At 47.1% G+C, this 26,686-nt stretch overlaps 1 protein-coding gene across 1 annotated transcript in view; it reads right to left on the bottom strand.

The window, feature by feature from the left end:
• TBXAS1 (thromboxane A synthase 1) overlaps window positions 1-26,686 on the bottom strand; it is a 180,265-nt gene that overhangs the window by 29,113 nt on the left and 124,466 nt on the right. Inside the window, 4 exon segments of the mRNA XM_049783108.1 lie at window positions 15,285-15,599; window positions 19,669-19,778; window positions 19,781-19,798; window positions 21,646-21,794. Of these exon segments, the coding sequence (XP_049639065.1) occupies window positions 15,285-15,599; window positions 19,669-19,778; window positions 19,781-19,798; window positions 21,646-21,794 (592 nt within the window).

Genomic DNA, 26,686 nt, shown 5'->3' with positions numbered 1-26,686 from the left:
CGAGTTGCCATTTTACCAAATTCAAGTTTTAAGCTCAGGGGGCTGGTGCGGCGGTGCTAAAGGTAAAGGTGTCTGCCTTGTCAGTGTTAGCCTAGGACGGACCGCGGTTCGATCCCCCAGCGTCCCATATGGTTCCCCCAAGCCAAGAGCGACTTTTGAGTGCATAGCCAGGAGTAACCCCTGAGCGTTACCGGGTGTGACCCCCCCCCCCGAAAAAAAAAAGTTTAAGCTCAGTGATGGACTGCCTGCCTGTCTCACATACACAACCAAGAGTTGGGGTCCCCATCACCCCTATCACCCCATGAGTAATGTAATCTCCAGTACTGTACCCCAGAGTGAGATCCCAAACCCAGCATGTGATCCCTGGTTACGGCAACAGAGGGAAGTAAAACAAAACAAACAAAAAATCCAGCCACACAGTTAAATGTGAATTGCAGGTACACACTGAATCAGTTTTTAAGATAAATGTCCCAAATATTGCATGACAAACTGACTGCAAAATGATTCATGGTTTGGCAGAAATTTAAATTTTAACCCGACGACTGTATTTTATCTGGCAACCCTAAGTAAGTCGTAAACAAACAGCAACAGAAGGGAAAGTTTCAAAAGATTGAGACTTTTAAATGCCCCAAACTACAAAACTTGGTGTTTTAATGGGACCATAAATTAACAGCTGTATTGCATTATGCAAATTTATGTTAAGTTATTCGCTCGCTGTCATCAACGCTCCAACAAAAACCCTACAGATGACATTTAGACAAAACAACGGCTCCTGAACAGTGGTCTACTCGCGCTTGGGTGCGCGTGGAAGCCACAGCCACGGCACATGCGCAACAGCTGTGCTGCTTCTGGTCTGCTCAGAACCTTCTAGAAGGAGCCCACGAGGAGCTCTGTATGCCTGCAGAAACACCCAAAGCCTTCCAGGAGTCGAGAACTGCGGGAAGGAAGAGAGGAACAGTCCCGCATCCACTTCAAGCCCTATGGTCTAGGTGGTCCTGGGGAGGGCAGGGCAAGCCTCAGGTTTTGAAGCTTTCTATCTTTACCAATCTGCACGAAGAGAGAAAGAACCATTTTTGCTGGTGCCTCTTGTAGCACCGTTATGGCAATATTCACCAGCTGGCTTGTTTGTGGCTGGGAGTGAAACAGACCCACCCTATATTCAGGTTCATTTATTTGTTTTAGTGTTTCTGCTATTTCTCTCCCCTATGCTGTGGAGTTGGGAGAGACCTAGAGGGTCTTCCATGTAACAAAACCCTTGTTTCTGCAGAGATGAGTCCTGAGGTCAGGATATTAGGGGATCCCAGAGATCATGTCTTTTATTATTATTATTCATTTTTTTTGGCATCAGATTCTTCCCCAAGGAGGGAAATTCTCTAATGATCTGACACTACTGGAGGGAGTGGTTTCTAGAATTTAGTGGTTTCTAAATTTCTTCCCCCAGGATAGATCCAGCAAGGATGGATGAACTGCAGGCTACTTCTAAGTTTGGCATGACAGAATGTCAGGAACGGTCCTTTGAAGCTCTGCACGGCACCATGCCCTGTAAGGCAGTTGGACTTGGGACATGCCCCTTGAATATGCCACCTGTCATGCTGGGTAATAAAAGGAAAAACTTGGACTGTTGTGGGGGGAGGGGGCCCAGGATAGTGACCAGAGCAGGCCTGCTGGTCCATGGGGGTCCAGAGATAAAGCATCAGAGACATGCTGCTATGTTTCTTACTCCTTTGAACCCAGGCCCTCCTCAGCCACATTCTGACCCATGAATTTCCATCTAACTCTCTCTCCCTCTCTCTGGAACACCTTGGCAGCTAGTGGCAAGCCTCAGACACTAGGAAGAATAAAAACATGTACTTATTATTTCCTCTCTCTCTCTCTCTCTCTCTCTCTCTCTCTCTCTCTCTCTTTCGGCTCCTGGGTGGGTGGTCACTACATGTTGGTCATCCCTGGGGGACACAAGGCCCCACCAGGCAGCTGGGCCTTATGGGGCCCTTTGAGCCTTGCAGCCTTGGGCCTCTGCAGTATCCTGTTTGGAGGAGCTCTGAGCCTGTGAAGCCCTCAAAGTCCCTGCCGGCTGGAGTTCATAAACGCTGGCGGCTGCGACACACAGCCCTGATGGAAAGGCTGTGAGCTAGACATTGAGGGACTGAGAGAGAAATGCAACAGGCACAGTGACAATGGCAGGTTTGACAATGAAATTGATCCCCAGGCAGAAACCATCTGAAACCCCAGGCATGGCTGAATCCAGGGGGAGGACTTTGCTCGGAAAACATTAACATGGAGATTTCAGTAGGGTTTTATGTTAAGATACCCAAGGGCAGGCAAGGTACATGGGAACTTGTCAGATGTTAAGTGAAAAGAACCAGTTTCTCTTGCAAGGGTACTCCCTCTCTTTTCTTATGGGCTTTGATTGGTTTGTTGACTGGTGAAGGAAATTACATTATTTTTAGTGTACAGGCTGCCATAACTTCACTCACTATACTTCTTAGTTCCTTTCAATTGAAGACCCAGGGGAACAAAGGCCATTTATTCCGATTATATCTTTAAATTCTTGGCTGCAAAGAACAGGAACATGGAAGAGAGGACCAGGCTGGCTGCTGCATGGAATGATCAGGTGCCTTGTAGTTCCACTGGGGCTTTTGGGTCACATATTCCTGGCCCAGCTGATCTAAACCAATGGCTTTCAAATGGGTCCATGGACCATTGCTGATTTGTTGATATACAGAGGTTGGACATGTCACCTGAGCATTACCCCAGGCTCCCCATAACCTGAGAGGGCTTTTCTTTTCTTTTCTATCTTTGCTTTTAGGGTCACACACCCAGTGACAGGGGTTCCTGACTCTGCACTCAGAAATTGCCCCTGGCAGGCTTGAGGGACCATATGGGATGCCGGGATTCGAACCATGTCCATACTGGATTGGTTGCATGCAAGGCAAATGCTCTACCACTATGCTATCTCTCCAGCCCCTAAGAGTGGCTTTTCTACAATAGCTGCTTCAGGGATTATGCAGCACAAGCATAAAGTCCACTGACTCCATTATAATTATCCCAGAGTCAGGAAGAAAGTGAAGGTTTCTTTCACCCTCTGAGTTGGTGATTGGAACATGGCTGGAGAGAAAAATGCAGGGCAGGATGGTTTTATCTTGCTACTCTGAAAGTGAGCACCCGAGAACACTCCATAGGAGCACCTGCTGAAGGTTCCATGAGAGCTTTTTTGTTTGTTTATCTTTGTTTGTTTGTTTTTTTGGGAGGGTCACACTGGCAGCCTTCAGGGATTACTCTGGCTCTGCACTCAGAAATCGCTCCTGGCAGGCTCAGGGGACGATATGGGATGCTGGGAATCGAACCTGGGTCTGTCCTGGGTGGCTGTGTGCAAGGTAAATGCCCTTCCATTGTTATTTAGCAGCTTTGGGGATTTTCCCCAGCAGTTCTGAGGATGGAACCTAGACCTCCCCTGTGCAAAACCTGCCCTTTGATTCTTCTTTAATTCTTCTCTTCAGCCACCAGCAGGCAGGTGTCTGACCTGCCAGCCTCCACATCTTTGACAATCAACACCTTGAAACTGTCTGTTTTGGACCAGAGAGATAGCTGAAAGGGTTGAGCAATGCTTTGCATGTAGGAGGCCTAGGTTCAATCCCTGGCCCAGCAATGTTCTCTGAGCACTGCCAAGTGTGACACAGAGCCAGGAGCAGCCTGAGCAAAAGCAAAGCAAACTAACAACCATAAAAACCCTCTCACCTTCTCTGCTGTTGCCATTCATTGCCCAGAGTCCTTCCCCTGCAGAGCTCTGTCTATGGCTGCCTGCTGCTCCCAACAAAGGAATGGGGAAGGGGTACTTCCTGCTTTCTACAGCCGGGGCCAAAGTGAAGTTAGTGGCTATCTCTCAAGTGCTTAACCAGGACCCGGCATATAAACATTCAACAACATCATCAACATTGGCAGGACCAGTATTACCATCAAAAGCAGTATCACCATCATCAACATTGGCATCGCGATCACCATCAATATCACTGGAAGCATCATCACCATTGGCATCAGCAACATCAAAAGCCATGGTCAGGATCAGCATTAGCGAATTGATCACCATCGATGTCGCCAGCATCAGAAATACTCTCGCATCAGCGTCATTATCTTCAGCAGCATCAGTTTCAACAACATCACCAGCATCAAAATCATAATGCTCCTCTCTCTCATCTTTAGCATCAGCACCATCACCGTGGACGCCCATCACCGGTGTCAGCATCACTATCACTATCAGCCTCTCATCACTATCAGCATCCACAGCATCATAATTCCCATCACAAGAGCTAGAACAATAGCACAGTGGGTAGGTGTTTGCCTTGCATGAGGGCAACCCTGACGGACCCCAGTTTGATTCCCAGCAGCCCATATGGCCCCTTGAGCCTGCCAGGAGCCTTTTCTGAGCACAGAGCCAGGAGTAATCCCTAAATGCCGCTGGGTGTGACCCAAATCCTCCTCCCCCGCAAATTCCCATCACTATCATTACTACCATCTGCAGCATCAGCACAATAAGCACTATAAGTGGAAGTGATGACAGGACATACATGGCACAGCATGTATGTGATGCCTGCCCCATGCTCTGCTCAGACATGGATTCCTTCGCTTAAATCTCAAACTCAACGTGACTCCATGTTGTCAATGCACACCCTTTCTGGGCCTCCCTCCTGAAGGCCATTTCTCAAGAGTCAAGTTCTCCTCAATTTGGGGCTGCTGTTTCTCTTTCTTCTGGCTAAACTCACCAATCTGAAAGAGTCTGGGGCTCTCTAACACTTTCTGATCATGCACAGTGGGGAGATGGCATTCCTGCCTTTCTCATAGGGAGACTTAGGGAGGGAAAAGGGGGGGATCTGGCCCACTCAGTGGTGCCCAAGGGCTATTCCTGGCTCTGTGCTCTGGAGTGATCCTTAGCAGGCTGGAGGGTAGCAGATGTGGTCAAACTGAGGGTGGTCACATGCAGAGCAAGTGCCTGAAGCCCTGACCCAGCTTTCTAGCCCCCTCTCATTAGGATTCTCTATGCAGGGTTCCTTGGTCCTGTTTCATGCTTCTGACAGCTCCAGCCCCAGTTCTGCCACAGCAGGGGGGAGGCCATTGGGGTTTAATTACATTCTTCCCATAGGGAACATTCAAGGAATGAGACTTTGAAAAAACAATTTGTGCTCCCCGATAGGGAAAAAAAATTGACTTAAGTGAGTGAGAAATGGGCTTCACCTTTTGTGTCCGAGACCCAATCTAAACATGTAAATTTTAAGGACAGAATTCTAAGTGCTTCCCTTTATAAACCTTAGGTGTTGTTGCAAAGCATGCATGAAGGATTCAAACAGCTTCTCTAATCCATGAGATTTGTACGTGGGGCTCACTGGCTCATGGAGCAGTGTTTTTACATATACCAGAGTCAGGTATAAAGTATCATACTAAACATGTACATTAAACACAAAGAAAGGCAAGGGGAAACCAATACTTGAGGCCCAATGTCCCCAAGGAAAAGACAGAGCTGGGACTCATGGGGGTCTGGGCTACAAGCAACACTTGAGGAAAGCACCACACACCACACACACACACACACACACACACACACACCATTCCCTCCTGGTTCCCTATGCTTCCTTTCTCTTACTCTGCGATGTTTAATGACTGGCTTATAATGAGTGTGAATTTGCCTTTTCACTGGAAATGAGGATATATTTCTGCTGACAGTCCCCATGAACTGAATGAGCAGTTCTGTAAAGGTGGAAGGTTATTAGCAAAGGTCATGTAAAAAGGTCTCGTGTCAGGGAGACCAGGGGAGAAAGGAGAATGAGGGGGAGTGAGCTCCTTGTTCGTGGAGCACTCAAGTCAAGCATGCCCAGTAAAGCTCCTAGACATATGCCCATGGTAAAGGATGCTTCAGAGGGCTTCCTAGATCCCCTTTGACTCTGAGGACTAATGTGTCTGCCTCTGCCAGGAATGACAGAGTCTAAAACACTGAGTGGGTATGGAAAGTAGGTCCTGGGCCTGGATTGTTCGGTTGCAGGTACTGCCACACATGCTTCCCTGCCATCACCATTTAACTGAACCGTGTTCTCTGTGCCTGGCCTGCCTCCTTCCTCCATCAGTGTAGGACCAGGTGCTTTCTGGAAGGGAAAGGTCCCTGGAGATCCTTCCAACTGGCTTTCAGACAACCCCCAAAACAAACAAAATAAGAGCCCTAATGTAAAGCATATGTTACAGAAATGAGCACTTTCTTGGGGGGAATCCAGCTTGGGGCAAAGAAACTCGCAGAGAGGGAATATCAGCTGTGACCCCACTTTCCAATTTCTTTCATGCTCACTTTTCTGGAAAAAATGCAAACCAACCCTGCTTGTTTGCTTAGTAAGCACCAATCCCTTTGGAATCATGAATCAAAATTATTCCAAGTTGCTTCTGGAAAGACATTAAATCAATGCAGATTGGAGTACCCTTGGCCCCACGTTTACTCTCTCTGAGCTCCCATCGTAACAGCTTTGTGGGGGCTTGAGGGAGTGAGTGGGGGCCCTGCAGCTGTAATTGCTAAAATTTCAAAATGCCTGAAGTGCTACTATACTGGAGGATGAGGCCATGGCCCAGTTCGGAAGCCTTAGACTCCTTCCTTAGTGCTCTCTCACCAGCTTCCTGTCTGTAGGAGATGTAAAACTTCAAGAGAAGCACTAACCCTCCCCTGAATTTCCCCCTAAAGGTGGGCTAGCAGGTTCCATACAGATGTGGGTCTAGGGGAAGTTGCCTGCTTAATGGGCAAAATATCATTTCAGGGGGTTTTAACCAACTTTGACCGCTAATGATAAGCATATTACTCAGAATCTTGAAGCCCTGTGAAGGATCTTGATTGGAGAACACCCCACCCACCCAACTCCCCCACCCCCAGCCTCCCAATGAGGATGAATTTGTTAAATTGCTCTCCTTCCCTTCCCAGCTCTCTCTGTGACAAAGGACATGTATTTAAGAAACAGCTGGCTGGGGGCTAAAATGGCTATTTCTCGTAGCCAGGAGTATGTTTTTTTTTTTTTTCCTTTGAGCTCTTCTGGCTGCTTCAAGGAACAAATACTCACCTTGCTCACATTAGCAGCATGAGCTAATCAGCTGAAATCCCCCAGCATGGAATGTTCTTTTATCCTTCTGAGAAAAAGAAAGAGTAAGTTGTAATTTTAATTAGATATTTATAACGGTTATAAGCAAGAGAAGTCTCAAGGATTCGGCCTTCCTTCTAAGACATAGATGTGGTCGAATTATCCTAAAGAGAGGCGGTATATCAATCTAGTCCAATTGGTGATAAATTTAACAACTGGCCTCTGCACAGCAGATTTATAACAACAATTAAGCAAAAGGAAAATGGGTTATAAATTCTGGCTGGCACAGTCCGGCACCAAAGAGAAAAAAATGAGAGAATGGGTTTAGCCAGTTCAAAAGTCAATAATTTTCAACATAAAGTGTGAAGCTCTAGCAAAAAACAATTTATATGGAAAGAAGATGGTATTTTCCCCATTCACCCTTTTCAAAATTAGATATTGGCAAACCCAATAAAAGCTCCACATAATGAAGTTCTTACTACATAATCAGTGTGGCGTCTTCATTTCACAAGCTGTACAAGCCCTTTCCCTACTCTTTCCTGCCTAAATTTAATGCACGCACCTCCACTTATTGTGACTAAGAAAGCATGGAGGAGAGAGTTCTCCGAGACAATGGATGGCCTGAGAAAGAAGGCTTTCAGGTTTTGAAATTTTATGGGCAGATGAGAGGAGGAGAGCCCAAGACAAAATCCCAAAGCCAATGATCTGGGGAAAGAAACATATGTGGCCTAGGATAAAAACGACTGAGAGGCCTGAATTATTAAGTGGATTAAGACCCTAATTATAACAGAACAGAAGTCGTACTCCAGAAGAGGAGTGAGGGGATCAGGGTCACCTGGGTGGACAATGGCATGAAAGACGGGGGATTTAACAGGCAGGAAGTGTGGTCTGTAAAATGTGAATCAAGACAGTCCCAGCAGGAAAGGGAGATGCTTGTTGGTGCCACAATCGTGGGTCTGTTTAAGGGGGGCACCTCAGTGTTTCTTCTTATCCCTGCTAACAATTCACTTTTATTTATTTTATTTATTTTATTTGTCCTGGCAGTGTGGGAGCACACCTGTCCGTTGCTCAGGGGATTTCATCTGGTGGTTTCTTGGGGGCCATATGCAGTGTGGGGATAGAAATATGAACTCTCTAACCCCATGCAAGCTATCTCTGGCACTGGTAAGTCACATTATATAAAAAAAAAAAAAAAAAGGATGCAAGAAGCATGAACAACCAACTACATTTCATTCTAACCTACTCAGTGTCTAAAACCTCTGAGAGACCACATTTGTCCTCTGAAAGGGCCAAAACCCTGGAGATTCTAGGATAGAGGGGAAATACCCTTCAATGTTGGAGGGCTGGTTTGTAAAAATACAGAAGAAAAAGGAAGTGAGTGTATCCAATAAGGCATTTGTGAGGAGGTCATGGATTTTAATGTGCATTGGGGGAGGGCCTTGCAGAACACACAACACACACACACACACACACACACACACACAGACACACACTACACACACACACACACAATTCTAGAAACCTTTCTTTTCCCACTGGGATCACCTTTCTCTACCCAGTTTTGAACAATTCGGATGACAACCAAACTCCAGAAATAAGGCAGATCTGAGCCAAGCCAATTCTTCTATGTGCTAGTGATTGGTTGAGGGACAGACAGTAGATCCACTTACTGTCCTTTAGGATTGAGATGTCTTAGATTAGCTAGCAACTACAGCTCCTTCCATTTATCTGGATTCTTTCTTGCTCCTTTGTGCCATGCTTGAACTTTGGCACTTAATTCCTGTTCCCCTATCCATTAAGTAAAACTTGTCTGAGTTCACAAGCCAGGGAAGGAAGGGCTCCCTTCATATTCAAAAGGCAAAACAGAAACACCAGGCCCCAGCCTAGGGGTTCTTTCTCCAAGAGACTGCACAATTGGAAGTGTTCATGTGCCCTTTCTGGTCCACTAGGCAAAGAAGGATATTAGGAAGAGGCAGGAGACCAGAGGAAGCAGCTATTATCAATGTGGGTCTATATTTGCCTTCCATCTACCATGGGGAGCCTGCAGAGGGCTGTGTGGCTAAGGGTCTTCATTCCAGTCACCTGCCTTGGAAGGCAGGTACTGGGCATCTGAGCTATAGGCTGGAGTGCTGTGGTGCTGGAGCAACTCATGCAACAGCAAACCATGCGGTGGAAGATCTGAATGCCACTCCATGCCCAAAGTCACTTCCATAAATACTCAGAAGAATACTCCAGTGAGGTTACATTTGCATATCTACTCACCTGTCTGAGTAGGGAGGAGACCCAGAGGCACAGAGGGGAGAGAGGAAGGAGGGTACAGACCAGCCCACCCACAAGGGACACAATTCAAACCACAGGCCAACTTGAGCTGAGGGCATGAAAAGGTTATGGAAGAACATCTGAGTCTAAAGTATTTTTGTTTTGTTTGTTTTGTTCTGTTTTTTTGAGTCACACCCAGCAGCACTCAGGGTTTACCCCGGGCTCTATGCTCAGAAATCGCTCCTGGCAGGCTCCGGGGACAGGATGATTCAAACCACCGTCCCTTCTGCATGCAAGGCAAAGGCCTTACCCTCCATGCTATCTCTCCAGCCCCCTGAGTCTAAACTGAACCAGACTGCCTGATTGCTCTAAATTTCAAAGTGAAGAGAAAACCATTAAGATCTATGCAAGGCATTGGTAGGAGGGAAAGAGGGGGGAGGGGGAGGGGGAGAGAGAGAGAGAGAGAGAGAGAGAGAGAGAGAGGAGAGAGAGAGAGAGAGAGAGAGAGCGCAGGAGCTAAGTTGTTTGCCATGCATATAGTGGACCCTGGTTGGTCCCTGGCAACCACATATGGTCCCCTTGAGCACTTGCCAGGAGTAGTCCCTGAAGCACTCCCCCAACCACCCCCCAAGAGAAGATATCAGTAATATTTTTCTTATTTCTTATTATTTTCTTATTTCTTTTGTTAAGGAGATTCCCTTATGCTTTGTTTGGCTGGAGAGACAGCATAGGTGTTAAGGAGTTAAGGTGCTTGTCTTGAATGTGGCTGACTCCTGTTAGACTCCTGGAACTGCATGGTCCCTCCAGCAACCTTTAAATACAGAACTAGGGGTAGCCTTCAAGCATTGTGGGGTGTGCCCCCAAACCAACCAAACAGAATCAGAAAAAGCACCATGTTTGCATTTCAGTTCCTGTGGCTGCAAACCTCTGAGTGTTCAGAGCCCATCAGAGAGAGAACAGAGTGTGCACCCAAGGGTCAGCATTTGAACCTCTGACAGTAGACCATGCATAAAGGTTGTTTCTGCTTTCTTGAACTACTGAGTTATGTGAGTTGGGGAACTCCCTCATATAATCAAGTTCCTTAGGCTGAATTTTCCATCTCTTGCCAGCAAAGACCCCCTGGATCAACCCCCATCCACGTGCAGATGCTCCCCCCAGAAGGACTTTTGCTTTCATAAATTCTCAGGCTTGCTTTCAGAGAGATGCTGTGGGTGGGGGTGGGAAGAAGTTCTGAAGTGCAAATGCAGCCATGGTGGAGAGCAATGCACAATGCATAGACAGGCCAACCAGTGTAGTGGGGGGCTTTCACTGGAGTTCCTGGGGTGTTGGTTGGAGCCCAAGCCTGGCAGGAAGTGGCACTCACTGAAGTATTTGTTGACTAGAAAAGCAGCAGGAAAAGGTTTAACAAGTCTACTCCGAATGCAAATTTCTAGGGAATATTTTCAGAAAAATACCTAATGTGTGAACGTCAAATCTGCATTTCCATGGTTCTGACAGATGGCCCCATATTAATAGAACTCTGATGGTTAGTTTTTTTTTTTTTGTTTTTTTTTTTTGGTTTTTGGGCCACACCCGTTTGACGCTCAGGGGTTACTCCTGGCTATGTGCTCAGAAATTGCCCCTGGCTTGGGGGGACCATATGGGATGCCGGGGGATCGAACCGCGGTCCTTCCTTGGCTAGCGCTTGCAAGGCAGACACCTTACCTCCAGCGCCACCTACCCGGCCCCTGATTGTAGTTTTTTAAAAAAAAAAACCCAAAAACAAAGGGAAGGGGGAGAAAAAAATGAACATAGAGCTCTCATTGAGGGGGGTGCTGTCTCATTCATTGAGGGACTGGTGAAAAATAAAAGAAGTTCTGTGCATTCCAAGTTTTCACAGATAACCCTGAGGGGGCTTGAATGGAGTCGGGGGTGAACAGGCCTTTGGACCTTTCACTTCCTTAGAAGAGGGATTTACATCTCAAGCATCTAAGACCACTAAGGACACTTAGAACTATTGGATTTGCATCATCCAGGACAGGCTGATGGAAAATGCAGGTCTGGAGCCCGGGACATGAGTTCCCACACTTACCTACTTTGACTGATGCAATCACTGTAGGTCAGGGTCCCCAAGTCCTCTATAAGTGCATAACTCTCGGCCACCAATACTGCAACCTAAGGCTGGGCCTCACAATAAAGATTGATGATGGGGAGAAGAACAGAAAAAAAGGGGGGTGGGCAGAGGGACTGGGTTCCTTGGACCTGACCCAGCAGGGAATCAGAGCCTCAGTGGTCAGGGACCAAAATCAGCATTGCCACATGCTTCCCCAGATGATCTGGATTCATCCCAGCTGCTAAAAAAAAAAAAAAAAAAAAATCCAACCATGTACTGAAATGGATGTTTGTGCCCTCAGCTCTTTGGACTTTGTGATAATTTTTCACAGCGCCATGTTGAAGGGAGTCTCTGGTTATAGGAAGCCCTGGGGTGAGCCTGGGGAGCCTGGGGAGGATGTTGCTAGGTGATCTCTTGCCTTAATGTCATACTGAGACCACGTCAGATCAGAAGATGGGATAAGGCTGGTGTGTGTCTGGAGAGCCCTACCACATGTCCTCCTGTGAGACCAGCAGAACCAGCTAAGCTGACCATGTAGCTGGTGGGATAGCCCCAAGAGCTTCAGAGGGTGTTCGTTCCATGGGCCACCCAAATTCTAAACTGCTTCCTACAGCTTGCTCTGCCCTGAAGTGTGCCTTGGAAGGAGACCTAGTATTGAAACGCACCTACTTCTTGCTTTTCAACCCCTGCAGGTGAGGCTAGTTACACTCTGTAAAGCCTTTGTCTCCTCTACATCATACAACCACATTGCCCAGCTTTCTAGATGTTTCTATGGTCTTTCCTGGAACCCACTTTCTGTCCTATGAGAAACCTCAGGGCCCATCCCCTTTCTGGTCTTTCCTGTTCAGTCTCCTGTTTGGTTGCATGGCAGAGAGATTCTTTTCAAGACTCCAGGCCTCTCACCCATGTGGCCACAGGGGTCCAGTAGAGCAGTGGGAGCAAGCCTTCCCAGCAAAGGGAACCTCTTCCTTAGCTGGGAGTCTGGGGCCACAGGACTTTCCTAATCAGCGAGGAGCAGGAAAGCTGGTAGTAGCCTATGTTCTTGGCAGGCTTTCCTGGGGCCACATGAAGCAGACAGGGCTTGAGAATGGAGCCAACCCAGGGGAAGCACAGCCAAGGTACTGGGAGAGAAGCGGGAGCACAGTGCGAGATAAAGATCTGGCCTCAGTCACGGCTGCTCTCAAACTGCTCACTCGGTCAGCTTTCGTTTGTATTCAATCCCCCTCATGTTTTCTTCTTCTCCTATCCCTTGGGGGAGGGGTTTGGTCACCTGCAGCCAAACACAGAGAATTGGCTGCGCCTTTCAGCTGTCTTTTCTCTCCTTTCATTGGGGGGGGGGGGCTTGCGCTTTCCCTTCCTCATTGCAAAAACACCCCTAAGCTCTTTATGAAATGCAAGCAGGAGGGGTGGGGTGAGCAATGTGGCCCTTTGGCGTGTTGCTGGTTGAGATGCCAAAGACTATTGACGAATGGATCGATGCCCACCTGGAGGCAAGCCCTGTCCTGTTCAACAACTGAATCAATTACTCGGATGAGCCTGAAGACAGCTCTGCTGGGCTCTGATGACACAGGGCTGGAACAGGCGCACAGGTGGCAGGATTGAGATTCAAAGGCATTAGACGCACTGGAATCTTTGTAAGGGTCAACATCAGCTCTGACATCTGGGCTGAACCATGTCTCAGACATGCCATGACTGGAAGACCCGGCAGATGGCTCCAGAACTTTAGGAGGACCATGTTAAATAAGCACCTGAGAGACTGGAAGTGGAAGTGATTCAAGGTACAATTCACATAGAAATAGGGGGCTGTTTTGGACTACTTCTCTGAATGGGGAAGAAGGGGAATTTTTTAGAATGCTGTTTTGTTCAATAGGTGAAAAAATTTTCGAAGGATCCAGTGACAGACCAGACCACCTCTTGACAGTGATTTCATGAAGTACGAAAGAAAGTATGTGGTAGCTTTCCTTTGTACTTCCTGGCTTTATATATATATATATATATATATATATATATATATATATAATTTTAGGGGCTTAGGAGTCATGCCTAGTGGTGTTTAGGGTTTGGTGCTCAGGGGTCACTCTTTTTTTTTGGGGGGGTCACACTGGCGGTGCTCAGGGGTTACTCCTGGCTGTCTGCTCAGAAATAGCTCCTGGCAGGCACGGGGGACCATATGGGACACGGGATTCGAACCAACCACCTTAGGTTCTGGATTGGCTGCTTGCAAGGCAAGCACCGCTGTGCTATCTCTCCGGGCCCAGGGGTCACTCTTGGTGGTAGTCAGGGGACCATGTATGATGCCAAGGATTAAACTGGGATTGGCTTTGAGAAAAACAAGTGTCTTCACACCTCTCTTTGGCCTCTCAAAGCACTGAGTTTTAGATTCTTTTTCCATTGACATTCACATAAGCCAAAGAAATGTGCATAAAAACATCCAGATACAAAAACATTCAGGCTTCTGAAGCACAGACTAACAATAGGCTTCAAGTCCAACAAAGAGGGGTGTCCTCAAAAGAAATACCCAGCTCCTGATTGGGGTTCACCCAGCCATCTAACCTGGTCCAATTTTAGGACCACCTCCCCAGTCTTTGGATTTCATTTTGGACTTATACCACCGCCCAGATGTGGTGTTGCACAGTCAGAGCTTGAGGACCCCCCTCAATCTGTCTTCTCATCCTGACTTCCTATGACTTTGCAGCTTCTGTGGCAGGTCTGGCTCCCTGGCTCACTGGAGACATACAAGTATGTGCTCACTTTGTCTCTTGTTTTTCTTTCATTCTGCTTTCCTGAACATTTGCATTTATTTAAAAAGTTTTTTTTTTTGGTTTTTGGGTCACACCCAGCAGCACTCAGGGGTCACTCCTGGCTATATGCTCAGAAATTGCCCCTGGCAGGCATATGGGATGCCGGGATTTGAACCAACCTCCTTCTGCAAGCAAGGCAAATCCCTGCCTCCATGCTATCTCTCTGGCCCCTATTTACATTTTTTTTATGAGAACACTAGGATTTGTAAAGTTATCCAGCACCAGCCCTGTCTGTGAATGAAACCCCAGGCTCCAAAACCAGAACCTAGAGAGACTCAGGTCTGGAAGCAAATGTCTATGCAGAAAATAATTTACACAGTGAAAGGGTGAAAGAACGGGTCCAGGAATTCAAACACGCAAACCAGGAATCCCAACATACAAGCCTTATACCCCTAAGAAAGAAAGCAGCTTAATGAAGGAAGACCTAAGAATGAGTGAATGCACTGCCTTTCTGCAAATCCAGCTTTTATATTAGCAAGATCCAGACCATACCCTAGGGTGAAGAACAAATACTAATTAGAGAGGAACCCAGTAATCCAGTCACCAGATCACACCCTAGGGTGGAGAATGAATACTGAATAGGGTAGGACCCAGTAATTCAACACCTGCCAATCAATGTCAAATTCTTTCCACTAGTGTCCCCAGACTCCCTACCCCTCTCTCCTCAGCCTGCTACCATGACAGGCACATTTTAAGTTTGATTATGGTAGTTTGGATCTCTTACTTTCATTGTTATTGACCCTATCTATGGTTTTGGATATAAAGCTATAGCACCCCTCTATAGTACTGATGTACCAGAGGCTGTTGACTCCTTGACCTCATTACTTCCTGTCCACTTCTTGCTACTCTCCTCAATTTCTTTCCCTCTCCAACCTTCTGCCATTCACTTGTTAATGGAGAGGTGGAAGGTGGACAAGGCCCCCTTTCATCTGACACAAAGACAATGCAATGTTGTGAGCATTAGTTAGTGAGACTCAAGTTTCATTTCTCAGAACACACCATTTCCTGTGGGGTTCACCGGAACAGCTTACTCACATGGGTCTTGTGAAAACTGTCCACCTCCTTCAGAAGCTTCTCTTGGCATTCAGGATTGGTGGCCAGGAGGTAGGTGATGAAAGAGAGAGTGTTGGTAACAATCTCATAGCCTGCAATGAGGAAGAGGAAGGCCTGGCCTGCAACCTCATCGTCCGTCAAAGGCTTGGCCGGGAGTCGAGGCTGGTGTGGCTGGGCAGGACTGGCAGGAGCACCCTTGATAGAGAAGCCCTGTGTGACCATGTCAAAGTTCTCCATGCCCCCAGAGGTGGCAGAATGGCGGGCATCCAGCACCAGTTGAAGGAAGTCCCTCCGCCTCTAAAGGATGGAAGAATAAAATGCACATCTTGGTCTGATATTCACATACTTGAAGTATTGAAAACATGTACTTGCTACTTTCAAAGACTTGTGGGAACTAGAGAGAGAGCACATCAGGTAAGACATTTATCTCTCATGCATCCAAACCTATGTTCAATCTCTGGCAGAGCAAATGATCCAGCCCTGAGTACAGACCCAGGAGTAAGTCCTGAGCACCTCAGGCATAACCCCAAAAACCAATAACCAAAAGCACAAAGACGTGTTGGGGCCAGAATGTGGCTCAGCAGTAGAGTACGTGCAGGAAAACAGATAAGAGCTAGGGTCTGTACATTGGGTCTTTCTAAGAGGATGAGAACCTGGAATTCCTCTATGGTCCCTTAGTTCTGCGGGTCCCAACTCTAGGCCAGAACCTGGATGCTGGATTTTACAAAGAGACAGTCTTTTCTGAGTTGATTAAGACATAGAGCATTTTGGCAAGTTTTTCTTTTGTTTTTGAGGCCACACCCAGCAGTGCTCAGGGCTTACTTCTGGCTCTGTGCTCTAGGATCACTCCTGGTAGGGTTTGAGGAACATTTGGGATGCTAGATATTAAACCTAGAAAGGCTGTGTGCAAGGCAAGTGCTCTATCTGCAGTTCTATCTCTCTGGCCCTAAGTTTTTTTTTTTATAACTAAGTTGCAGAAGAACATGTGTAATAGGATCTCATTTCTGTGAAAAGCACCAAGGTACATGAGATCTAATTATGTATGTTAGCCTATGCACAGCATATGTCCAGAAACATTGGAACCCAGTAAACAGAAAATAGGAGAAAGTGGCCAAGTTGAGGAGGTCATTTCTGCCTTCATTTCCATTTCTCCCTTTGATTGGTTTTCCAGAATGTAAGCAACTAAAACATCATACAGATGCCAACCTTAGGGCCTGATTTCTTGTTTTTCTATGAACAGGAAGCATGTTCAGGCTTCCTGGCCAGTCACCTGGATCATAGACCCATGGGGAAGGAGTGGAAATTTGCTTGGGTGAAGTTTACTTTTGCATCCCTAGGCACTTCCAGGTTTTTTCTTCCTCAATCTAAACCCTGAATAAATCTTCAGCAACTTTCTTACCCCTCCCTCTGAACCCCGCTACTCTGACCAGCTCCTTCCTGGGCTGCAACTTGTAGTTTGTTCTTTGTAGTTTTCCCCATCACTAAAGGTCTCCAAAAAGTGTTTGCTTATTGCTTCAGCACTGATTAAGAGTTTTCCCTTCTTGGACAATCTCTTGCCTGGGAACCAGGCTGGGACCTATAGCTCCTCCCTTTTCAGATATCCGCCCCATGCCTGGTATTGTGGTGAGCATGGATTAGATATGTGACAGCACATTTGCCACCAAAAATGCAACACAGTAAATGCATTTAGAGGAAGACTTAACTGCACATGCCCAACAACCTTGGATTACTTCCTGGCATTCAAAATGCAAAACCATTCATTTGAAAGGATCCATGAGCATTTATATTCACTGCCATACTTTGTACAATAGCTAAGATGTGGAAACAACCCAAATGCCCAACTACAAATGAATGGATTAAGAAGTTGTGGTATATATACCTGCAATGGAATACTATGCAATTCAGCAACATGCAATTTGCAGTAACATGGAGAGAAGTAAAGGTTATGCTGAGTGAAGTCAATCATGAGGAAAGGGAGAGATACAGAGTTATCTCTCATATGAGGGACTTAAAGGGACATCAAGATAGCAATATAGGGGCCGGAGAGATAGCATGGAGGTAGGGCATTTGCCTTGCATGCAGAAGGACGGTAGTTTGAATCCCGGCATTCCATATGGTCCCTCAAGCCTGCCAGGAGAGATTTCTGAGCGTAGAGCCAGGAGGAACCCCTGAGTGCTGCCGGGTGTGACCCAAAAATCAAAACAAAACAAAACAAAAAACGATAGCAAATCTTAGTTGAGGGAGGTAGGTGAGTACACCGATAAGGGGTGTGGTGTTGGAATGACATGCATAAAAAATCATTATTAACAGTATTGTAAATCATAGAATCTCAAAATTAAAAAAAAATTAAGCTTGGATCAGGACATCTTTGCTGCGCTATTGCTTCCAGCTGTGGTGGCTCGGCAGGGGGTCTTCTGAGGTCTCAACTAAGCCCCCAGAGTTTAGAAACCTTGAGACCCAGGAGGCCTCAGCATCCTGCCAGCTTGCTCAAAGTCTGATGGCAGCGTGTTAGCTGCTTTTGGCTTCCTGCTTCCAGCCTGGCGCTGCTCTCTCTCCCCAACTTCTTTCCTATTGCTTGGTCACCCTGTGCATGACCTCAGGGGGGCCTGAGCTACATAGGGCAGGGATGAGGCCGTGTGGGAGTGTGGGAGTGAATTTCCCTTTTCTCCCTTAGCCTATGCAGCTGGGACACTGGTTGTAGTTCCCGAGTTTTGCTTGCTGGGTGGGGGGACATTTATGCCCTGCACTGCAGGCTTTTTTCTGCAAATCTCCTTTGGGCTGCTTCTAGGGCAGGAATCTATCTTAGCCTTCAGTTTCAGAGGCCAGAGGAAAGCACATCTCTGGGGTCCCTGTGCACTGCAGAGGAACATTAGCGAAGATGGGTTTCTCTTCCTCACGCTGCCTTCTCGGAGGCTATTCGAACACTGCCCATTTAGGACCGAAACGGGGCTGCTTTATGGTTATAGCCAAGAAAAATACGTCCGCTGATAGATGGAGGTGTCTGATCTGCCCATCGGCGAGCGCTTAGGAAAATATTTACCTTTTAACATCTGTGCTGCATTTGTCGCTGCTCAAACACACATCTGCTCTGCGCACGTCTCCCGAGCACGGAGAGGGCAGCGCCCGTTTTCTTAGTAACCGTATAGCCCTGTCTGGACAAGGGCAGGCCTGGATTTGTGGTTGGGAGTTTTTCTCTGATCAACTTCTTGGTTGGAAACAAATAGCTCTGGAGTTTATAAAAGGAAAACCTCAGGCAATCCCGGTAATTGGATCTGAAATAACCCCTCACCTCTTGCTAGGCATTGGGGCGCGACGGAGTATAAGGCTGAGCCTGATTTCAGAACCTGTGGGTTTGGAGGGCAGGGAGAGGAGGGGGAGAGCAGACCCCGCTTCTGGAGCAAGGCTGAGCAGTGCAAAGGCCTAATCTTCTCCCTCCTTCAACCCAGCGTCCATGAGCTGCTGGCTCTTCCCACACCTCAGGGAGTGTTTTGAGCTCAGTTTCCAGCCCTGTGAGTCACTTTAAATTCACCTTCCAAACCTTCTGAACCTGAGCCACTGAAGCACACTGCTGTAGTGCCCAGAGCACATGGGGAGTGGGTGTGTGGAGTGGGGTGGGGTCGGGCTGGTCAGGCTTATGGCTGCTCCATCCCTCCAACCACCAAGTGTTCCTGGTTTCATACACGACTATGACCCACACACTCAGACCTGTGTCCTACCCATACGTCCACCTTCCACTTCAGTTCAGTTTTATCTGGGCCACACCCAGCAGTGCTTGGGGACAGGGGGACACTCGCAGTGATGGTAAGGGCCTGACATTCTAATGCTTGGACCCCACCAGAATCCCACTCAGTAATGTTGGGGTCACATCCCCCTGGGGATGGGTTCCAGGCATCTGAGCCATCTTGCCACAAACCCCAATGAATACTCAAACATAGCCAGATTTCCCTAGAAAAATTTTTAGGGCATTTTTGCTTGCTTGCTTGCTTGTTTGTTTGTTTGTTTTGCTTTGGCACTCAGGGGTTACTCCTGGCTCTGCACTCAGAAATCGCTCCTGACAGGCTCAGGGAACCATATGGAATGCCTGGGATCAAACCTGGGTCTGTCCTGGTTTGTCTGCATGTAAGGCAAATGCCCTTCCGTGACACTCAGGGGCTAGAGAGTGGGGTACAGGCTTGGATAATCATCTCCTTATCAGGGTGGGTACAGATAGTTTCTAACCTCCAGTCTTTTTTCCTTAGCCTCCCTAGAGCCTGTAAACCCTGGGAGGGAGAGGGCTGAAGGCCAGTGTGGAGAGGGGAGGGGAGAGGGCAGAGAGGAAAGAGGCCATCTCAGGCTTCAGGCTTCGCATTCTGTCAGAATTCCTCACCTCTTCTGCGGCTTGCTGGTCTCGAAAGGCAATCACATTCTTAATGAGCTTGTGAAAAAAGCCATTCAGTTCATCTCGGTTCTTATTGGGCAAAATCTGGGCCAGCGGGACATTATGGATGGAAATGATACTGGGGAGCGAAAAAGAAAAGTAGCACTGAGAAGGAGGTGATAGCCCACAGGGACTGCAGATGCCTGCTCAGGATGCACACCCCCACTCCGAATTCATCCTTTCAGAAGGGTCTCTGCCTGCTGTCTGCCCTCACTCCTCCCACTCCCCAGGACTAGGGACTGTACATGTGTCCATGGGATCCTTACCTCCACAGATCAGAGAAGGGGTCCTCCTGCCCTTAGTCCCCAGACCTGATGGGGCCTCTGCCCTTTGCTGGAAAAACACAGAATCAGGCCACTTGGGGCTCTCCTGTGCTGGAAGCTGATCTGCCTCCTCACTTCTTTTTACTGTTGTTTTTGGGTCACACCTGGCAGTGCTCAGGGCTTAGTCCTGGCTCTACACTCAGGGATCACTCCTGGCAGTCTCATTGGATCATGTGGGATGTCTGGGACCAAACCCAGGTTGGCTTCATGGAAGTCAAGTGCCCCACCCATTGTGCTATCACTTTGGCCCCCTCTTCAACTTTTTTTTTTTTTTTTGGTTTTTGTGTTACACCGGCAGCACTCAGGGGTTACTCCTGACTCTACACTCAGAAATCGTTCCTGGCAGGCTCAGGGAATCATATGGGATGCTGGGATTCAAACCACCGACCTTCTGCATGCAAGGCAAATGCTTTACGTCCATGCTATCTCTCCAGCCCCCACTTCAACTTTTTTAAGGTTTGTGTTCTCTGCCCCCGCCCCCCCACTAACACCCAATTGCTCTTCCAAAGCTGCTGCTGCCAGATCTGACAGAGAGTTCTGTTATTGGTAGGTGCTGCCCTGGCTGTGCCATGCCCTGGAGCACTGGGACACTTGGGTCAAAGACACAGGGAAACATATATGAGTGGCTGAGACAAGGACCATTTTGGTGGGCCCACTGTGCACAGATCTGGAGGTACAGGAGGGTTGAAGAGGATATCTGCACCCACGGAGGTGTCTGGGTACTGTGTCCATTTCTCAGAGCAGTGCCTGGACTGGAGGACACAGTGGGGACACAGGCTCCAGGTGACAGAGGGCAAATCCCCCCTGAGAAAGGTGAATCCAGCTCCACTGCCACTGAAGGAGGAGTGGTGAAGACAAAGGAGGAGGTTGTAGAGAACCCAGAGAGATGCCACCCACCCTTTCTGAGCACCTGAGATTGAGGGGCCTTTGGTGGCTATAGAAATTGGGCTGAGACCTAGAGGAATAGATGTGAAACACAGGGCACATCTCCAGAGAACCAGCTCACCTACCTCTGCCCCTCCTGCCTGCCTCCTGCCTCCCAAGCTCTATAGGACAGGACTTCTTCAGAAGAGAAGCTGTCTGGGGAGAAAAGACCCAGAGAATGGAGGGCTGTGGGCTGCCAGGCTTGGCTTTCTTTATCTACGCTTGCCTTGGTTTTTGCATCTGTAGAATGGGGTGAAAAGAATTTCTCCTAGACTCCTACTCTCTCTCTCCTGACCAAGCCAGAGAGAGAGAGAGAGAGAGAGAGAGAGAGAGAGAGAGAGAGAGAGAGAGAGAGAGAGAGAGAGAGAGAGAGAGAGAGAGAAAAGAGAGAGAGAGAGAGAGAGAGAAGAGAGAGAGAGAAGAGAGAGTTCTCAACAGGACCTGTGGCCAGGAGGAGCTGAACGAGGCCAACTGAACACATGCAGCCCCAAAATTTCTGACAATGAGTGGCTTCAGGAAAATTGGGCCTCTGAGGGTGAACTCTGCATAGTGATGCCTCAGAATCACCCAGCAACTCCTGGTTTCAGGGGTGAGTGCCAGCATTGCCCACTCTCTTCCCCATGGGTCTACCTGCCCACACAGTCCAGTCTAAGCACCCTGGGTGGGTGCAGGTACTTACAGAGAAGAACCAGGAAGGGTCTGGGGATGGAGAAGGTGAAGAATCGCCGGCAATGCTCCACAAAAGGGTGCTCAGGGGTCTTCTGGGAATCCAAAGGGGTTCCGAAGGCCACACTGGCCACCAGGTCAGTGGTGTAGTAGCAGTAGCACCTGCAAGTGAGGAACAACAGAGGATCTGCAAGGACGCAGCCCTGGTACCTTTCCACTCACCTACCTTGGGGCACCTTGTTCATCATTTACTTCAGGAGGGGAGGTGTGGGGGCCATGGCTGTGCCTGATTTACTTAGATCAGGGGTCTCAAACTCAATTTACCTGGGGGCTGCAGGAGGCAAAGTCAGGGTGAGGCAGAGCCGCATAAGGGATTTCACAAAAAAAGTCCTCAAACGTCATTATTAACAGTTTTAATTATTTTTTCTGAACATGAATAGAACATTGAGTGAAGATCATGAACAGTTCTTCTGAACATGGCATCTTTTGCCTATTCTTTGCAGCCAGAGACTTGACAGTGCTTCTTCTCACAAATCTGAACCACATTTGGCTTTAGAGAGGAAGCAGTTGAGACCCTCAATATGGCTTGAAGAAGATCATCATTAAGTCTAGACCTGTACTTTGACTTATTGAAGTTCTATGTGGAGAATAACTTATCACACAAATATGTGCTCCCAAAAAGGCACATGGTACGCTTGAACATTTGGGAAAGCTCAGGGAAGCTGGGGGGCAATTCTCTCAAAAATTGCCCATGCATGTCTGCTTTTCCACTAATCTCCCTGAACTTGGCTTTGAGGTCAGAGTTGCATTGCAGGTCAATGAGCTCCATTTGAAACACAGGAGGGGCATCTTGCACATCAAAGGAAAAGGGGTCCACAAAAATTTGGAAAGTGGCTCTGTGCTTTTTGAAGTCTGCAAATCTGTGATCAAATTCCTTCTCTAGCTTAAAAATAGCATCAACATATTTCTGACCACTGAATGGTATGCCTGCATCCACAAGTTCCTTGCATGCTGGGAAATGGCAAAGGTTTGTCTGAGAGAGCTGGGATTTCCATAACACAAGTTTTGTGGAGAATGCTCTCATGTTGTCATAGGCAGCACTGATAAGCTGCCCTGGGCCTTGTAACATCTTGTTTATTACATTTAGCTTATGTGTGATGTCAACAAGAAAAGCTAAATTCATGAGTCATTTGTGATCACTCAACTCAGAAACAGCATTCCCATCCTTCTCCATGAATGCTTTCACTTCTTCTCTCAACTCAAAAAAATCTTTTCAGGACATTTTCCCTGCTGAGCCAACATACCTTGGTGAAATAGAGCACATCTCCATATTCTGACTCCATTTCCTCTAAAAAAAAAGCACGGAACCTCCTGTGTTTTAAGGCCCTGGATCTGATTTGGTTGATGCATTTCACAACAACAGACATCACATTGTCACACGGCAGGCAGTTACTGCAAAGGGCCTGCTGACGGATAATGCAGTGAAGAGCAATGGTCTTCTCTACACCCTCCTCTTCAAGTTTTAAGTTGTTTTTTTTGGGGGGGCACCCGGCAGTGCTCAGGAGTTACTCCTGGCTGTCTGCTCAGAAATAGCTCCTGGCAGGCACGGGGGACCATATGGGACACTGGGATTGAACCAACCACCTTTGGTCCTGGATCGGCTGCTTGCAAGGCAAATGCTGCTGTGCTATCTCTCCCGGCCCCTCTTCAAGTTTTTTTTGAACAAGTGCCACCAGTCCAGTTTTCCTCCCTGTCATTGATGGCGCTCCATCGGTTATTATTCCAACAAACCTCTTCCATGGCAAACCTGCATTCTCAATGGCATCACACAGATGCCAAAATATCTCATTAGCGGTGGTCTGGCCATGCATTGGAATTATTGTGAGCAGCTCCTCTGTCAATTCAAAATTGCAATCAACATCACGGACATAAATTGTGAGCTGCGCAGTGTCTGTTATATCTGTGCCCTCGTCAAGAGCGACTGAGTATGCATCAAAAATTTTGGCTTTCTCACACAGTTGATGATAAATGTCACTTGACATGCCAGAAATGCACTCTGCCACAGTGTTGGCAGAAAGGCTGATTTTGCTAAACTGACCTTTCTTTTCCAGACAGATAGTACTTGCAGCCTGTAACCTGCATTTTTTTAAAACAAACTCTCCTTCTGTGAATGGTTTCCCTGCCTTAGCAATCATCTCACTAACCAAGTAACTAGCTTTGATGGATGCAACATTCTCTGTGGTTGCTTTCTTGAAGAAATCTTGTTGCCTCATTAGACATGCTTTAAGACTGGCAACCCACTTGGCTCTCTCATTTCCTTGATATTTTGCACATTCCTCAGCATGTTTAGTTGAATAATGGTGTTTCAAGTTGTATTCCTTGTGCACTGCAACTTTCTCTGAGCAAATAAGACATGTGGGGATGCCCCTGTGCTCAACAAAGAAATACTGCGTCTCCCACTTTTCCTTAAATTGTCTGTGCTCGACATCAATCTTTCTCTTCACTGTAGGCTTTGATGAAGTCATGATGAAGATATGACAAAATCTAATTCTGTAATAAACTTCTCTCCCTTCTCTCCCTAAAGGCCTCTGACAATGCAAGGGACAGCGGACAGGAGCAGCGGAAATGATGTCTGTGCTAGGTGCAAAGTATTCGCGATTATTCACTTACCAAATATTCGCAATAAAAAATCGGGGCCGGAGTGGATAGCATGGAGGTAAGGCATTTGCCTTTCATGCAGAAGGTCATTGGTTCGAATCCCGGCGTCCCATATGGTCCCCCGTGCCTGCCAGGAGCAATTTCTGAGCATGGAGCCAGGAGTAACCCCTGAGCACTGCCGGGTGTGATCCAAAAACCACAAAAAAAAAAAAAAAAATTAAAAAAAAAATCGCTTTAGTAAGAAAAAAAATCGCAGAAAACCGCATTAAACATTTGCATACCCTGAACAGAACTGCTCGGGGTTTGCGAATGTTTAATGCGATTTTTATTACGATTATTCAGTAAGCGAATAATTGTGAATGCTTCGATATTTGACGGCTGACCGCGGGCCACAAAATGCTGTATGGAGGGCCGAAAACGGCCTGCGGGCCGCGAGTTTCAGACCCCTGACTTAGATCTTGCGAAGGGGAGACAGGGCATAGAGCAGGGACTGGAGAAATAGTACTGGGATGAGATGCTTGCCTCACATGTGGCAGAGCCAGGTTTGATACCCAGAAACCTATATAGTCCCCAAGTCTTGTCAGGAGTAAACTCTGAGCACTGTTGGGTATGGCCCCAAACCAGGAATATTTGGGTAAATAGCCCATAAATATAGAATATAGACTTTGATAATTCCTTTAGGTGAGATAGATAGATGATAGATAGATAGATTGATAGATAGATGATAGATAGATAGATGATAGATAGATGATAGATAGATAGATAGATGATAGATAGATAGATAGATAGATAGATAGGTGGGTGGATGGATATGCTGAGTACTGGGTCAAGAGATAGGATAAACAAAAAAGGAAATAAAAAAATAAATAAAGGAAAAATAAATAAAAAAGAGAGATAGGATAGGGATAAGGCACTTGCTTGGTTTAATCCCTGGTACTGCCTATGGTTCCCTGAGCACCATGGAAGTGATACCTGAGTGTAGAACCTAGGAATAGCCCCTGAGCGCTATGGGTATGGCTCCAAACCCCAACAAATTGGGATAGGATGTGGATCTAAACAGAACTGGAGAAGAGGGGACCACTCCATGACTGAGAAACAATGTCCAGCAACTTGGCCCAGACACAAATGAATGCTGAGAAATCTGCTGATACCCACCATCCCAGGAAGGAGGGAAGAGTGGACCCAAAATCAGATGTGTGTTGCCCCCCTCCCAAATGGGGTAGAAGTCAGCTAGGGTCAAGGTTTGATGGCGGATTGGTAGGCAATTGGCATGGCTGGAGGAGCACTTGGTTTTATTAGCTATGTCCTGCTCTCCTGCCCACAGTTTGACAGTTCCCAAAGAGCTACAAACAAGAAACAAAGGCCCTTTACATTCCAATAAATAGTACAAGGCAGGCCTCAAGATACACACCACGAACATGTGTATATTATTACAGAAAACACATGTGGCACTTTAGAAACAAACAGAAGGAAAAGTTGTCAGGCAGAAGTTTCTGGAAGATTAACCTTTGGGACTGCAAAACCAACCCCTTCCCCCATGGTGAGTTTTAATTTAGAATGCTCCTTTTTTTGGTTGTTGCTATTATTTTAGAGGAGTCTCTGGTGAAGTTATTGCTTCAGAGGTTACCAGGCTGTCATAGCCTTCCATAATTCAAAGGGGCTTGATGGACGAACACATAGGCACTCCCTTGGTATCTTCTAGAAGCACCAGCTCATCATTGTGGAATGGAAAGAACATCACTGGTTGGTTTTTTAAAATAAACCCTGACTGCTTTTATTGAAAACACGCCCACCATTGATCACAGTTTGCTGCCTGTGCTCGAGAGTGTGATTTTCCTCTGATGTGGGTGGTGGAAGAGTTGAGTGTTAAATGTCATTTCCTGTCCAATTTAACTCATCTCCTGACCAGAGAGAATGTTTGTGAGAAGATTTTGTTAATATTATCTTCCTTCCTTCCTTCCTTCCTTCCTTCCTTCCTTCCTTCCTTCCTTCCTTCCTTCCTTCCTTCCTTCCTTCCTTCCTTCCTTCCTTCTTTCCTTCCTTCCTTTTTTTTTTTTGGCTTTTGGGTCATACCTGGCAGTGCTCAGGACTCACTCCTGGCTCTACGCTCAGAAATAGCTCCTGACAGGCTCAGGGGACTATATGGGATGCCAGGATTCCAACCACCATCCTTCTGCATGCAAGGCAAATGCCCTATCTTCATGCTATCTCTTGGGCCCCACTGTTAATATTATCTTTGATCGATTTTTAAATGCTGGGGATAGCTATCATTATTTTCTTATTTATTTTTTTGAATTTTGGGGCTCACACCTAGCACTAGTCAGGTCTTACTTACTCTTGGATGTGTGCTCACAGTTCACTCCTAGTATGCTCAGGGGATCATGTGGGGTCATGGG

The sequence above is a fragment of the Suncus etruscus genome, chromosome 1, assembly GCF_024139225.1.
Source record: "Suncus etruscus isolate mSunEtr1 chromosome 1, mSunEtr1.pri.cur, whole genome shotgun sequence".
Taxonomy (NCBI): Eukaryota; Metazoa; Chordata; class Mammalia; order Eulipotyphla; family Soricidae; genus Suncus; species Suncus etruscus.
This window is presented reverse-complemented; position numbering and strand designations above follow the sequence as displayed.